At 42.6% G+C, this 15,755-nt stretch overlaps 1 protein-coding gene across 1 annotated transcript in view; it reads right to left on the bottom strand.

The window, feature by feature from the left end:
- TMTC1 (transmembrane O-mannosyltransferase targeting cadherins 1) overlaps positions 1 to 15,755 on the bottom strand; it is a 151,239-nt gene that overhangs the window by 76,866 nt on the left and 58,618 nt on the right. The window contains exon 8 of the mRNA XM_035550707.2: positions 5,704 to 5,893. Within this exon, the coding sequence (XP_035406600.1) occupies positions 5,704 to 5,893 (190 nt within the window). The remainder of the gene's footprint in view (positions 1 to 5,703; positions 5,894 to 15,755) is intronic.

Below are 15,755 nucleotides of genomic sequence, written 5' to 3'. Positions count from 1 at the left end.
AGGCATAGTTTCTAACTGTGCCGTTACTACTGCAGAATATTATAAAAGGCTACTGTTCCCCAGAAAGGTCCATAAGCTGTGATTTATTAATGAAATGCCAAACCTGGGAAACCAGGCAAAGGTCTCAGGAGTGCAGGGTAAAGTAAATAGCACAAGAGAATACACATAATGAGTGCTAGCAAAAACAACAGAAACATGCACACAGAGAGAAGACACAAATGTGTTCCCCTCCTTGACGTTATTAAACATTGACGGCTAAGAAATACACTCTGTAAGAGACTCAGGAATATGCTTAGACAATATTCATACACATAAAGCACCAGATAAATGACAATATGATGCCAATTATGGCAAGAATTAAAGTCATAATAATTTGGTATAAAATGCCTTGTCTTGGCTAAGAAGCACTATGCAGAGAAACATAAAGAGGCAGCATTACCTTAAAATTAAAATTAGCTCTGAAGTAAAAAATAACCAACTGTAGCATATAAAAGAACAGAAAAATAATATATATTTGTATCAGTTGCATGCAATGACTATAAACTGAAAATCCTAACTTCCTGTGCCATATGTAGCACTGTCACATACAGCAGCAAAGCGCATTCTTTAAAAAGATATGTCCTAGGGGACGCTAGAGATTATTTTTTATTATTGATTTGGAACATAAGCAGCACTCCCTCCTCACACGTGAACAAACTGTTGCACAGCACTGTGTGCTCCTGCAGAGCTAGGGGAAAGTGCTGTGAGCCCCCACAAGCTACCTCAGGAGCACTGGTCAAGGGCAAGACAAGCCCCAAACTGTATGAGGCACGATAAATTCCCCCAGACTGGTCAGGTATATTAGCCACAATTTTGAGTTACATTTCCAGATGGCTTTGCTGTGAATTAACCCGTCATAAACACCTGAGCATTCCCACCACCAGCCCTCCCGTGGCTGCCCCTGCCTGGGGCTGTTCTCCCAGGAGTGCTGGTACCGTACCTAAATGCAATCAGATCCATCAGGTGCTCTGCACATACATTCACAGCCACAGCGACAGGACAAGCTGCATTTTAATCACACTACTAATTAAGCAGTGACCTAAAAATGCCATGCAGAGTGGCGTTTCAAACATCTGAAGGGTTTCCCTTTCGCACTCACTGAATTATTATGACATGTCAAAGAAATAATTGTTATACTGACAATATGCCAAGAAGTGTCCTCTCGAGTTCACCAAGTGCTTACTGCTTCTTCCAGCACAGAAAGGCAATGCTATGGGCCCTTGGGTATGTTAGTGGCCTTAGCCACAGCCATGACTATTTTGTGTTACTGCTGGGACTTTGTGATAAATGTTTTTTAATTTAAGGAGTTGCAGTTGTTTCCTCATTCAGATCCAGGTCTAGAAAACGCCACTATGAAAAGACTTTGTATGATTTCAGATTTCATCTTTTTCTCTTTGCTACTAGATATTTGAAGTACATGGCAATATATGATGCGCAATTTTTATAAATATCTCAAATATAAACAAAATTGCTTGGCTTAAACCGTGCAAAGGAAGGTTAGAGGAAATGGAAAGGAACCTGGAAAATTCAGTTAAGATTCCAAAAAAACGACCTTGACCCTGGCTTCCACCCCACTCCAAGAAAAAAGACTGGTATGTACTTGCTTAGCCCTATCAACTTTGGGAGTGTACTGATCCTTCCTGTACCTGACAGTTGAAATACTAGTTCACAGAACTTAGTTGCCCCATAAGATCAGGTGTGTGTCTGCACAGCACCTTCAGAGATATGGGCTGATTCAGGGGTGGTCATGTGTGGGGCTAGGAGCTGATGATCCTTGTGGGTCCCTTGGATTTATTCTGTGATTCTCAGAATATTCTGTGATTCTGTGACAGATTATTTCTTTGGCCTCGCAACTGGCTTGCTGGGAAACTAGAGCAAGTTGGTGGCTCAGCCATTTCACCGACACCTTTGTAATCAACCTAGTCACAAAGGTGAAAAACACACCGAGTCCATTCCTTGTAGCTGAGGCTGGTTTTGAAAATGAACAATAATCAAAACTCATCTTCGTTTTCCAACTATTATTATATCTCTGGGATGCAAGCCCTTGCTACAGTGTCCCCTGCCCTTGTCATATTCCCACTATGCTACTCGAAGCCCAGCCAGACTGGTGAGGAAGTTCACAACAAAGAACTGAGCAGAACCTAGGATGTCAAAATCCACTGATGACTCTTGGCACCTTGGCTAAAACAGAGAGACCAATTTGCAGAGAATGCTGGGCATCTGCATGGCAAAAAATCAAGTCTCAAAAGGTTTCAGAGATGCTTAACAATGGACTGCAACTTTTCCACATTAGTCACTATGAAAAAATCTTGGCCAGAGATGACAGCGAGGTCCTTTACTCCCACAGCAGAGACTGTGGGAAGTGTGACAAGGAGCAGGCCTTTTCTTTACTCCTGTCAGGTCTCCTGAAGACAGTCATTAATTGTCGCCTGTGATAGGAATGAGAGGATGGTTGTGCATTTAAACTTGTTGCAGAGCAACAAGTCTTCCTTGGGAGCTGCTCACAGGGAAGCTCTTTCCACCCTCAAGCCTCCACCTTGCCAACAAGCAAGAGGGATTAGCACTATCCACATGAAACAACACAGTGAATAAAAATTACATGCAAGGCATTAATAAAGAAATTTTTAAAGCAACTTCCTCATTACATAAGGAGATCAACAGTGAAAACACAGGAGGAGGAGGAGCTAGGTTTCTCACTCCAAACAATAACAAACTGGATAGCTCCCTTCCATTTCTGCATTTTTTTCAACATAAAAACTCTGTCCAATTTACTAACAGACATGCTTCAAGCAAAGCACTTTTGGGTAGAAATCTTGCACGGCTTCTTCCCCTTCTGAGGTATAACAACATTCACAAAATGAAATGGAACAAGAAAGCTTCATGCCTTAGAAGTCCTTTATCAGCATCACACTTACATGCCAAAAGCGTTATTACCCTAATCATGAAAGTCAACAACAAATTAGCCCTGTTTAAAATTCAGTGGCAACACAGGCAGAAATCCAATACATGCATTCTCTAATTACATTCCATGTAATATATTCTGCGAGTCTCCTGCGAGCTTGTTTTGTGGATACACGCACCACCTCTTGCCACTGGAAATCAGTGTTCATAGCACAAGTGTCTTCAGTTTTGCCAAAATAACTTCTAGCATTTCCATCCTCCATGCCACAGAAAGAAAGTATTAATGCCGATGAGAAAGAATGAGTTTTTGTCCTTTCTTACCCATGCACACCTACACACTCGAAGAAAAGGCACACAAACTATTTGCCTGTTCACTGTAAAACCATTCCTTAGAAAACAGCAAGCTATTACTTCCAGGTTAGACTTTTCAATGAAAAAGGAGAGAAAATGGCTGCTAAGACAGTTCAATATGTTTGCTTCGAACAGAAACCAGGACTTCTTATAGTTTATGAAATGTGAAAAATCAGTGATGCTACCTACCAACTACAACACAGTGAGAAGTAGTGCTAGGGGCTTGACAGACGGAAACTCTTGGGGGTATCGATGTCATATTAAAAGCCACTGCTGTTGCATTTTGAAAGAAGCTTTTGTAAGAGCCTAATATAATGAATTGTGCCTGCAGTTCAAGTGTCCTGAACTTCCCTCTTCTCTCTGTGGATGACATTCCTGAGAGTATCCAAAACCAACAGGGCTGTGTTTTGTTTTTTTTTCCAGGAAAAGTGTCTCTTCCTGCTTAGTACATCATAATTAACTTCATAACACCTAATGGCAATATCCTAATTGGATTGTTTTGTGTGTTGCTAAAAATAAAACAGAAAATAGCTTCAGAAAATTATATTTTCTGAAAATCAGAATATTTCAGCTACTTGTAATTATACCTAAGGATGGGAGAAGCATGTCCAAGTTGACTTTCAGCAACCATTACCAGGGTCCATGTTCACAGTGGGTTTGCTGGGAATTTGAAACTGATTAGAGCACTTTTTGAGAATATGCGATTATTCTAGTTTTACTCACATTAAACATGAAAGTGAATCACTTTGGATTTAATTCATTCAGTGTTTGGGGTTTTCAAGAGCAAACATAAGGGAATCTACACAATGAATTTCAAGACATCCAACAAGTGAATGTCTGGAAAGTGAAATTCACTTTGCTTAAAGCAACATTAGCGGTGGTTAAGAGTAAAACAGTGAACTTATCTTCACAAAAAAAAAATAGAAGTTTCAAATCAAACAGTGGCATTCTTAAATCCAGACTGAATTGTTTTGCCTTAAAAAAAAAAAGCACAGGAGTAAAAAAAAAAAAAAAAAAAAGTTGTGAAATCTAGGTATTTAATGCACAGAGTGTTTTTGAAATACTTTGTTTTCCATTTTCACAGAAGATACACAATTTAGTTACCCAAAGGAATTCTTCTGGATTATCATTTTACCCACGTTAATGTAACACAAAATGTCTTTGGATAATCCCGAAAGATTTTCTCCCAGCAAACCAATGACATTAATTTTGTACACAGTACCAATTCTGACAATAGGAGACGAAATAAAAAGCAACTGAAACTTCAAAGAATGTGGAATAAGGTTTTTCAGAAGTGTTCAGTACTGGGGTAATGAGAATTTTCTCATTAACTTCCCTGGGAACAGGATTAGGTCTAATACAAACATTTCTGGGTATCTCTAACAGTGAGTAATGAAAGCAGGAGGAATATAAGATGATATAAAACCTGCAGGTGGAACTAGTGAATACCTAACAGGGTATTTTCCCATATTTCCCATACAGCACCTGTCAATGTATAATCTAAATTAATGACACTGCAGCCTCAATCTGTTTGGTTCGTTTTCTCTCAGGAGCACAGAGAAGACTAGTAGGGTAGACCGAAGCATAAATATGACCTGCATGGCTTAGCGTAACATTGGTATTAAAAACCTGTCACTCCTCTACTACGTCTTTGAGTGAGTTGTACATTTACATTTAAGGAGGAGAAATTTTGTACTATTTCAAAAATGATTACATACACCTTTCCTAAAGAAACTTCCACAACACAACTGCACAAGGAATAGTTTGCTACTCCATGTAACCTACAAAGACACCCTTCCATGTCAGTCCGTATCTGTTCTCTTGCCCCTCACAAGCCTGGTATACCCCCACTTTCATTTCTGCAATAACAGTGGATCTGAAATGCTGAAACATGAAGCTTGGATTACCAACTAGATTATTTATGCTAAATAACATTTTCCAGATCATTTCAAACTTCCTGCATTCCCTTACTTCTCATCAAGATGCATCCAACATTTAGGTTTTACAAGCATAGTAAAGGTACAGCTACAATAATTGATTTCTTTTTCAAAGGGCTCTGCAGATGACGGTCCCCAGTCCTGTTTGAGTCAAATGGCAAAGAGCCTACTGTCTATCGGGAAGGCTGAGACTACTCTCCCCAACTTCAGCAGGTTTGGATCGTTAACAGTAATCAAAGGCAGGGCTCTGGGCCAAGTTTTGCCCTCAAATCAAACCAATTAGAGACTGAGATATTCAGCTAAAGGGGCATTTTCATGTGTTAAACTTGCCTGCTTTAGTTATGTAGTGGTGTGTTTTTTCATCTCAGTCCAATTTATTTGGGAGGAAAATTTGTGCTTAGTGACCACTTCATCTAAAGATTAGGAAACAAAAGATTTTAAACAAAATGCTGTATTGTATCTTTTTCTGTGTTACCTTGAATGCAGCAATGCAGTGTAGGCTGAGTAACACCAGCACCACGACCAGCAAGACTGTGGCCAAGTTCCTCACATCCCAGACAGACTCGACCAGAGGGATACTGCCGACCTGCCAGTCATAGCACAGGGTAATCGGTGCCAGCAGAAGCCACGCATTGAAGGCCAGAAGGTAGGAGTAAGTTAGAAACCTGCAAAAGAAAACAGGTAATGTAATACAGGGCATGGCTGCCAACACCATGAAACATTTTCCTTATACCAAAACAGAGCTGAGTTCACACAGACTGAGACTTTGGCATTTACCACTTACTAGACAGAAGGAGGAAAAAAATAGCTATGCATACACAGGTAACCTTATACCTCTCTGCCAATAAAGACATGCTAATGTGGTGAGGGACTGGGGGGACTGGAAGGTGGGCACAACTTCAACAGGCCATTTAAAAAAATAGCATAAGATCAATAACATTTGTGTGTTTTCCATGCATCAGCCTTTAAAAAACTTCACGTATCTTCATATTGCACTCAAATGTTGTACTTTGTATTGACTGGCTACCAGCTTCAACTACAAAGGAATAATAACTAAGCAGGTACATAGGTGTATCCATCTGTTGCACAGCACATTGCATCGCTCCTGCAATTCCAAATATCCTTTTACCTGGGCTTAACTTCCAATTTAGGATTCCACCTATGTGCACAACACTGAGCATTTAAAGTCAGACCTCTCCTTCTCTCTTTGCATCCTGGCACAGAGAGAAAAGAGAGCAAAGGAGGCACAGGGTGTTTATCCCCATATCCCATTAGAGTTTATCAGGACTGGTGAAAACCACAAAAGTGAGGTAGAAGTAGGGAGCCTTTTAAATTGTTGTAATCTTCATTAATTGGTATTCTCTATAGAGAGGGAAATAATGGAGAATGGAAATGGGGAACACACTGCCCTATGGGAAGTATGCAGGGCTTTGGCTTTCAGAGGTCTGAGCAAGAACAGCATGGGTGCAACCTGGTTAAAGAAAAATAAATAAATAATAAAACATCCCCTCTCCCCCCAGCCTTTTTCTTTTTGGCACCTACTTGCCCAAAAAAGCCTCTCCCTCAAACCACATTTACAGAAGTTCAAATACCTTTGAGGCTGGAGATTATTCCAGCAATCATGAAGTCTACCAAGCAGAACTGCAAGAGCCTTTGAATAGACAAACCCTTCCTTCGTTTGAAAAGGGAAAAGTCCACATTGTACACAGCACAAAAAAAAAGGCACATACAAAATAAAAGAAAAAACAAAAGAAAGATAGAATATTTTATCCTGCATAGGATTTCTTCATCTGAGCCGCCTGCTTTAGCTGTTGTTATCACACCCAGTTGCCATGGTACCTTAGCAAGTTTATTAAAATGATAACAAAGGATCCCCAAGAGATGTAGAGCCAGAGAATTGCTTCACTTGCCACTTCAAAACCTGCCCCTTTGGGGTCAAAACGCAGCCTTTACAACAACAGTTACAGCATTATAATATATTTGTGGCAGGAGAGGTAAGATATTGAGGCTAAATGTTACTTCAGGCGGGCAGGATGGAATTTCCCAGATGGGTGCTGGGCCAAGACCTGGGGATGAAACAGGCCTACATTTTTGTGAAAACATTTTCAAATAACCACAAACAGTTAGGATATCAGTTTTCTTCTCATCCAAAAAACCAAACATCTCCAGCTGCACAGCAACTCAAAAGCTGGGAAGGTTAAATGGCTAGAATAATGTTTCATTGTAAACAGTGGAAAAGGCACATTCCCATTTCCCCCCCCAAATCATTCTCATTTCACAATTCTGATGGAAAGTGATATATTCCCATATCTTTAAGGGTTTCAACCACTTGGCACATTTCTCTTCCCTTCCGCCATTTTCCTCCCTGAAGTAGTAAACAGGGAAAAAAGTGAGAGAAAATGCATTTTCTCACTTAACAGAAACAGTGATTAAAAGGCCAGTTTCTATTTAAGAAAGCATCCCTCAAAAAAAGCAATATAATTCTACCCAAATTCTTCAAATTTTGATTGTTTGCTATTTCTGAAGAAACAAAAGTGTCTTTTTTTAATTAACAAGCCAATCTCTTCTGGCCTGCATTACTGAGAAACCCAGCAACACAAAACCTGGTGCAGCTTGCTCACACCAGGGTGCTCGCAGTGAAGTTATACGCGGTGCTCCCACACCTCTGCTCAGCTGGAAAACAGCAGAGCTGTGCATCGCTCTTAATACCGTGACAGCTCGGAAAAGGTTGCCAGTATCTATTTACAGCTACTTAAAAGCCAAACCGAGACCCATTCCTAGCTTCAAACTAAAATGCATATCCATTTATACCAATCTGAATAATGTCACGGCATATAATATTGTTACAAGTGTGTATTTTAGGATTTTCAGAAGCACTCAGTTAGGTTTGTACTTCAACCAAGTTTTTGGAATAATTGTCCTTCCAAGCCCCGCATGTTACCGTTCTCAATAAGCACCAAAACATCCATGGAAGTTGTTTAACGAACCACAACACACTGCAAACCTTCTCCTGCTTACACAGACCAGGCTTTTAGACAGTGAGGTGGATTGAAAACTGGCTGAACAGCCAGACCCGGAGGGTAGCGGGCAGCCGTGGGGAGTCGACTTGGAGGCCAGTAATGAGCTGAGTACCCCAGGGGTCAGTACTGGCTCCAGTCTTAACATCTTCATTAACGATATGGACAATGCAGACCCTCATTAAATTTGCTGCTGACACAAAACTGAGGGGACTGGCTGACTCACCAGAGAGCCGTGCGGACATCCGGAGGGACCCTGACAGGCTGGAGAGGTGGGCTGGCCAGGATCTCATCAAGTCCAACAAGGAGCAGTGCAGAGTACTGCCCCTGGGGAGGAACAGCCCCAGGCACCAGGACGTGTTGGGGACAGCCCAGCTGGAGAGCAGCTTGGCAGAAAAGGGCCTGGGGGTCCTGGTGGACACCAACTGGACATGAGCTGGCAACGTGCTATTGCTGCTCAGAAAGCTAATGATATTCTTGGCTGCATTAGGTGAAGTACTGGCAGCAGGTCAAGAGAGGTGACCCTTCCTCTCTGCTCAACATTGGTGAAGCTGCACCTTGGGTGCTACGTCCAGTTCTGGGCCCCCCAGTACAAGAGAGACATGGACATACCGGGAAGAGTACAGTGAAGGGCCACCAAGATGAGAGGGGACAGGAGCACCTCTCCTGTGAGATGCTCAGCCTGCTCAGCCTGGAGAAGAGCAGGCTCAGGGGCAATCTCACCAATGTCTACAAATACCTGAAGAGAAGGTGCAAAGAGGATGGAGCCAGGCTCTTTTCAGTGGTGGCCGGTGCCAGGACAAGAGGCAGTGGGCACAAACTGGAGCACAGGAGGCTCCCTCTGAACACCAGGCAGCCCTTCTGTGCTGTGCGGGTGGTGGAGAGCTGGCACAGGTTGTCTAGAGAGGCTGTGGAGCCTCCCTCCTTGGAGACCTTCAAAAGCCACCTGGACGCAGTCCTGGGCAACCTGCTCTGGGTGGCCCTGCTGGAGCAGGGGCTTGGACCAGATGGACCCTGAGGTCTCTTCCAACCTCAACCATTCTGTGATTCTAGGCAGGTAAAAAAGACAAGATATTTTGGATCCGTGCAAGCTGCAGCATTTCAGCTAAAGACAGACTAGACACTTTTCTGCATCTTCCCTGATAAGACATGAACTGATAAATCGTTGTGCAGCACGGAAGAAATAAGCAGTTTGCTGCCGTAACAAATTGAGTCAGTTTAACAAATTTTAAAAGGAATTAAGGGTAGCCGGATTAGAGTATGTTAAAGCATTTCTGATGGAAGGTTAGGTCACACTGCTGTGGGAGATGAGAGGACAGACTCTGAGACGTGCACTGACCAGCAGAGGTTTATAAATAAGTCTCCTTTTCTCTGTGCTTACAGGGTTTTCACCTTCTTCAAAAGCCATGTGCACAGCTCACTGCCAGAGGCAGCTCCCAAAGGAGATGGACAACTGCTCTGTTCCATTATGGCAATAATTAGCATCCTAAATACACTCTGCCAAGAGCGGTGAACTATTTCAAAGCCTGTGACAGTCACTGCTACCTTTGCACAGTCAACTGGTTCACATCTCCAGAAGTTGTTCTAGAGAATCCTTGGCCGGGTCTCTCATTGCCAGGCCTGAACTCTCCCTGAACTTGCACGTGCCAAAAGCAGACACAGAAAGCAAGTCCCAGGAGGCTGCTGCCTGACTTTAGCAGGACTTTCTAAGCTGCAAGAAAGTCTCAAGTGAGCTCTGATCCAAGTAAAAGTTTGGATATGCTTTCAGCTTTGGCAAACTGTCCTAGAATGAGATTGATGGCTGTACAAAATAAAGCAGTAGAAACTATCACTATTCTAGGTCCTAGTAACAGAAAAATAACAAGATGCTAATAATAGATAGCGACAACTCCGTGCTGCTTTTACTTATGGATCTCAAAAGCACGTGATAGTTTTCCGTATCTGTGTGGCTCTTGTATCACAACACTAAGGAGAAAGCTGGATGCCCGAGAAATGTTTGAAGAACATTCTCTCCAAAGCTGACATGGCAAGGAGATAATTTGCAAATTCTGAGTACTTGAAGATTTGTAGAACGATTCCAGGAGCTAATTATGTTTCAGAGGCCTACCTGCAAATGGCAACAAAAGTATTTTCTTTTAATTAGTTGACTAAGTGAATTACATTTTAAATTAATGATCTTCTCTATATTGCTGTTCATGTCTCTTGGAATTCCAGGGGAGAAAAATCCCTGCCTATAACATCTCCCTCTCATCAACTAATCTCAGTCAAGGCAGAGTATTACTAGTGATGTGATTGGAAGAATCTGCCTCTTAATTGGCAACCAGTTTTCCCCCAGGCTGGTTAACAACATTTGCATTACAGCAGAGTCATTTTTTATTTGCAAACTGAACCTGGAAATCCAAGTTTCAGCAGGTGTCAAGTGTTTCTTTTCCCTTCCCATAATCTCTGGCACATTCAGAAAAACAAAACTTCTGTAGGTAGCAGGTGTTGTCATAGCAATCCAGTTTGTTTAGTTTTAAATTTTTTAGTATAAGTGTACCGTTGCATGCCTTATTTAAGATAAATACAGGATGACTCACATCTAGAACCCATTGCAGAAAACAACTATCTCACCTGATTGCTTCTACTGCAAAAAAATGAAAATAAAGGGTGCTACTTAAAGCCATAAACAATACAACATAAAAATACTTCAGGGATTGTCTGTTACCCTTTGCTGTAATAGAGACTAACGAGCTTGGAAAAGCTCTAGTCTCAGCTCTGCCAAACCCAGACGATCTGAGCACATGAAGATTGTGAAACTAGCTTAATATATATATATATATATATAGTTATAGAAATTTATGAGGAGTTTCATTTGCTATCTGATTTTGGAGCATTTTAAGTTTTTTTTCCCCAGTTCCCAGGGAATGATTATAGATTTCTTTTCAAAACTGAGGGATCACAAGACTCAGACCGTGCCCTACCAAGGCTGCATGGAAAAGTGAGGGCCAGTGAAACTATTTGTTCTAGGTGCACACAGTGGTGCAACCTACAGCCTGTCCACTTCTGGGACAACGCATCACATCCCCGACAAATAACAGGGGTCCACCTTTCCCCCACAAAACCAGTGGGGTATACACCCACAAATGTAAGGCTTTACTGCACTAAGGATTTTAGTAAGGCAAGGGCAAAAAATATTCTCCTGCTTGGGAAAAAGATGGACCTATCTAGAAGATGGGTACTAGAAATGCACTGAACTGGTACTTTGGAAAAGAAGGAGTTGTATGTAAAAGGGTGGGGGGTCTCAGAAGCAGAAAGAAGACTGTTGTCTTTTCAGAAATCCCTGATGATGTTAATGGTCTTCTCTGAAGGCAGCCTGCCTGTTGCCAGGTACTCAGGGAGCTTTCACTTCATGTAATGGTGAGAAGAATGCCTTTATTAGGGAAAAGAGCTTCTCACTTGCATTAACAGCTGAAGTGACTTTAGCTCCAGGCTCTCTTCACCCACTACAAAGCCCTAAAGCCAAATGTGCTTGATGAGCCACTTCACAACAATGTCCTCCCAGGACACCTGTGGCTGCAATTATAACCAGGTGGTGTTATTTAAAGGTGTTGTCTTAAAATTGTATGTATTTGTGCTTTCCCTGGGGAGCTGCCAGTTAAATCATACCTTCCCACATGAGTTTATTTTACTGATCTGTACATTGTCAGCCTAAACATTTTCTTTTCATAGCCTTAGAAGAAAAATAGCATGCTGTGTCTATCCAGCACATCCTGTGACAGTGGAGTGAGAATACACAAACAAGAGAGAGACTAATTCCAATTTAACATCCAAATCCAAACATCAGCTAGACAGAAAATACTCAGAATGGGGAAAGTGCTTGTGCAGACCCTTTCATCAAAACTTTCACATCTAGGGGAAAAGAGCTGTCAGTAGTAGAGGACAGGAGCAGAGGAGTACCAAAAGACTGCTGCAGCCTGATGGAGAGCAAGGTAACTCCCTGGAAGGTGGGCTGGCATGCAGCAGGGGCACAGGGGGGCACTGCTGGAAGAGCTCTGATCCGGTGAATGGCTCTAGCAGTTGTTTCAGCTCTGTGGCTAAGAATCTAAAATATGTCAAATTCTTCAAGAGGGAAGACTTTCAAAGAGCCTGTGCATATTCTGTGAAACCCAAGCCTGCTGTCAGACTCGCAATACTGGAAAACCTGGTACTGATCTCGTACTTTTCTTCCTCTCCACAGGCCTGTGTGCTGTGAGAGAAGCATGCCCTGTGATCAAACACTGTGCTCAGCTCAGCTCACCCCCAACCACCCCTCGCCCGGAGCTTCCCGGCCTGCTCCCGAAAAGGCCCACTGAGGCAGCAGGGATGGAAGGTCCCCTGGGCAGCAGGTGAGATGGCCAGTTGCTGATCCTCAGGAAATTAAAAACCCAGAGGTTATAAAAGTCACTGTGATAACACTTCTGGAAATGGTTGTTGTACACCAGAGCATCACCTACCCCTACCCTACGTAGGCAGGAGTGAAAGGGCCACCCAGAGCACACTGCTTTGCCTCAGAGGCTGTGGTGTAGCCTTCATTCATGAACATATTTTGAAGAACAAAATGCATTGCCTACAGGGGTTGATGGCCTCTGCTTCAGCTGCACCCTGCCACTCCAAACACCAACTTTCAGCAGGGAAGGCTTGTGGTGGAACCAGCACGTCAGCAAGTGCCATGGCCCACCAAAAATGCCTCTTCAGCTGACTTCCAGAAAAACACTACCTACACCTGTATTTGTTCATTAAACCAAGAAAACTTAACTAGGAGATGCTCAAATCTTTCACGTGACTCTGGGAAAGCAGGTTCCTCTGGGAACATAATGGTACTGTAGGTTGGCCTTTGCTCTGTAGTGTCATCTTCCTAACAGGCTCCCCCCACACACACCCTCCTAGCATAATAACAATAACAACAACAACATTTTACATTTACAATATGGACTGCCTGGCCCTGGGTGGACCTGATAGCAATTCTGACAGACATTGCTGTTTTCCTTTTTGTACAGATGTGGGCCCCAATTCTGGGTGCCCACAGAGAGACAGTACATAGGGCTGAAGAAGTTAAGCACCTTTGGGCACACAGAAGAAAGTCCTGACTAAACAGGCAGACCTTTTCCACTCAGGAAGCACATCCAAACCTGGCTAATTAAAGGCTGATATATTGCAGGGGTCCATTTTAATGCCAACTCCCCGCCTAAGGTCAGTGCAAATCGCATACCAGAGGAGTCACTACACTTTATTGCCTTGGTAGAAGTGGCTGGCATAGAGACCCACATCTCCAGCACAGGTCTGCCACGTGCTTCTCTGCAATTCATCCCCTTGGATGTTGCAACCACGATGATTAAATGCATTGCTCCAAAAACAGTCACAAATCCATATGAAAAGGCGTATGTGCCGTTTCTTACAATCTATAGATAAAAATTTTTATAAGCATTTCTTCAGCTTTCTGCAGGGCTGAATTCTCATTTACCTGACTAAAACACCAAAGAAAAGCAGAAAGTCTGCTTACAGAGAGAACAGTTCAACCAGAGGACAATGTCATCAAGGCAGAAATGTGTTAGCTATTTAATGCAACAACACAAAGCGGACTGCTTCATGACCAGAGTGATCAGCCAAGGGATAACACGAGGCTGATGCCAGAAGAAGTTAATATAACTTGACATACAAAGATGCAGTTAGAAAGAAATACATTTTCTTAGTTTGCAATTACTGACAGGATTTAATGTTTCACACACCTTAAGGCATGCTGTACAATGGGCTTTTTTTTCCTTGTCTTACCACGGTGTTAGTAACACAATCTGCTTATTCGGAGGCCTCCTACTTCTTTCCCCTCAAGAATGGGGGAATAAAGAAATGTTGTGCAAAACATCTGAAGCGTGACAGCTCACCAGTCAACACCCTGCTAATACCCTAGCTGCACTTCAGCACACTGTTTGCACAAAGCTGGGTAGCTCTCCAAACCTTTCTAATTGCTTTCTTCCTCAACTTGCATCTAATTCAAGCAATAATTTTGTAACAGAGGTTTGGGATTGGTTTTTGTATCACAACAGCTTTCCCATTGCAGATATTGGGATGCCACAAGTCGCAGTGACTGGAAATCTGTATTCTCTAGGATAGGTCACTGGAGAAGCTACTTATTTTCTGTAGCAGACAAGATTGTATGGACAGGCTTTAATGGCAGTGCTTAGGAACAGTGGGATTCCCAATACTTTCATTTCTGCCTCAGCTGAGAGAGGGAGCGATGGACAGATTTCTTCTCATATCACCCTTGCCAAGCAACACACTGGAGCAAACATGGCTTTCATTTATCTCACTGGAAGTTTTAAGGTATTTGGGAATATTAGAAAATCCAGCACCTTTCAGGGATGGAAGTATTCATTTTCTGACACATTTACCCCTACTCTTTGCCACTCTCTAATAATCCTTGACAGCTTTGGGACAAACCATACCCTTACAGCCCAACAGCTAATGCAGAAACCTTGCAAGAGTTAATAACACTCACTGGGGTTCATCCTATGCCAGGCAAGACCCCAACTCCAGATCTAACCTCATATATTTCACAACAACTGCCACACATTTCCAAACTATTGTGGTTTTTTATTCCATTTGTTGTCATCAGCCTTCTTCCTAGCCCTAGAGACTTGGCAAAGTCTTAACATAACTTTCAGTCCTGCTGAAAACCATAACATTTACCCTGGCAAGGCATGCACAGTAACCACATTTCCAGCTCAGTGCAAATGAAGACTTGTGCTTGCAAGCAGAAACTCCCATTTGTGCTGTCTGATTGTCAGAGTTACAACTCCTCTGCTGCCTGAGCCACTAACCCTTATTTCAGCTGTACTTCAGGCATTAGCAGCCACCTCAACACTGGCCTTGCTTTTGGCTTCATGGGCTTTGTCTTTTTTATCAAGTAACATTCTTGGTCTCCAGTCACAGGTGGACTTGAAGCCAATTGGCCTCATACTATATACCTCAATTACCACACTCCATCCAGCCTGAGAGCTGCTGCAAATCTCAATACCAAACCTAACTCCTCTACCCTTGCAACTCACCCCAAACTGCAAATAACATCCTGGCTTTACATTCAGTGCTATGAGCTAATTACTGCCTTCAAAGCCTCACTAAAACTTCTCAAACCAGTTTCCCATATCCTGTTGCTGCTGGTGTCCACAACTGAGGATCACGCACTGCTCAGCAGCTTCTGCAAGGCTGGACCATAACAAAAAAACTCTCTTATGTGACAGGACACCCACCAGCCAGGCAAGTGACCACGCATACCAACACCTACCTGGATCTTGAATATCCTCAAGCATTGATGCCCTAGACCCTAAGCTAATGTCACCCCTAACACCAGGGCCAGCAAGTTTTACCACCTCCAAATCCACTCTCAAGCATTTTACTGTTCTAACAACACCTCTTATTTCTACCCTGTTGAAATATGAGGCATTAAAGGCAATCTTTTCTCTTCAGCTTCCTTCTTTCCTGCACCTAAGCTGAA

The sequence above is a fragment of the Cygnus atratus genome, chromosome 1 (assembly GCF_013377495.2).
Source record: "Cygnus atratus isolate AKBS03 ecotype Queensland, Australia chromosome 1, CAtr_DNAZoo_HiC_assembly, whole genome shotgun sequence".
NCBI lineage: Eukaryota > Metazoa > Chordata > Aves > Anseriformes > Anatidae > Cygnus > Cygnus atratus.
Note: the sequence above shows the minus strand (reverse complement) of the source record. Positions and strands in the feature narration are given on the sequence as shown.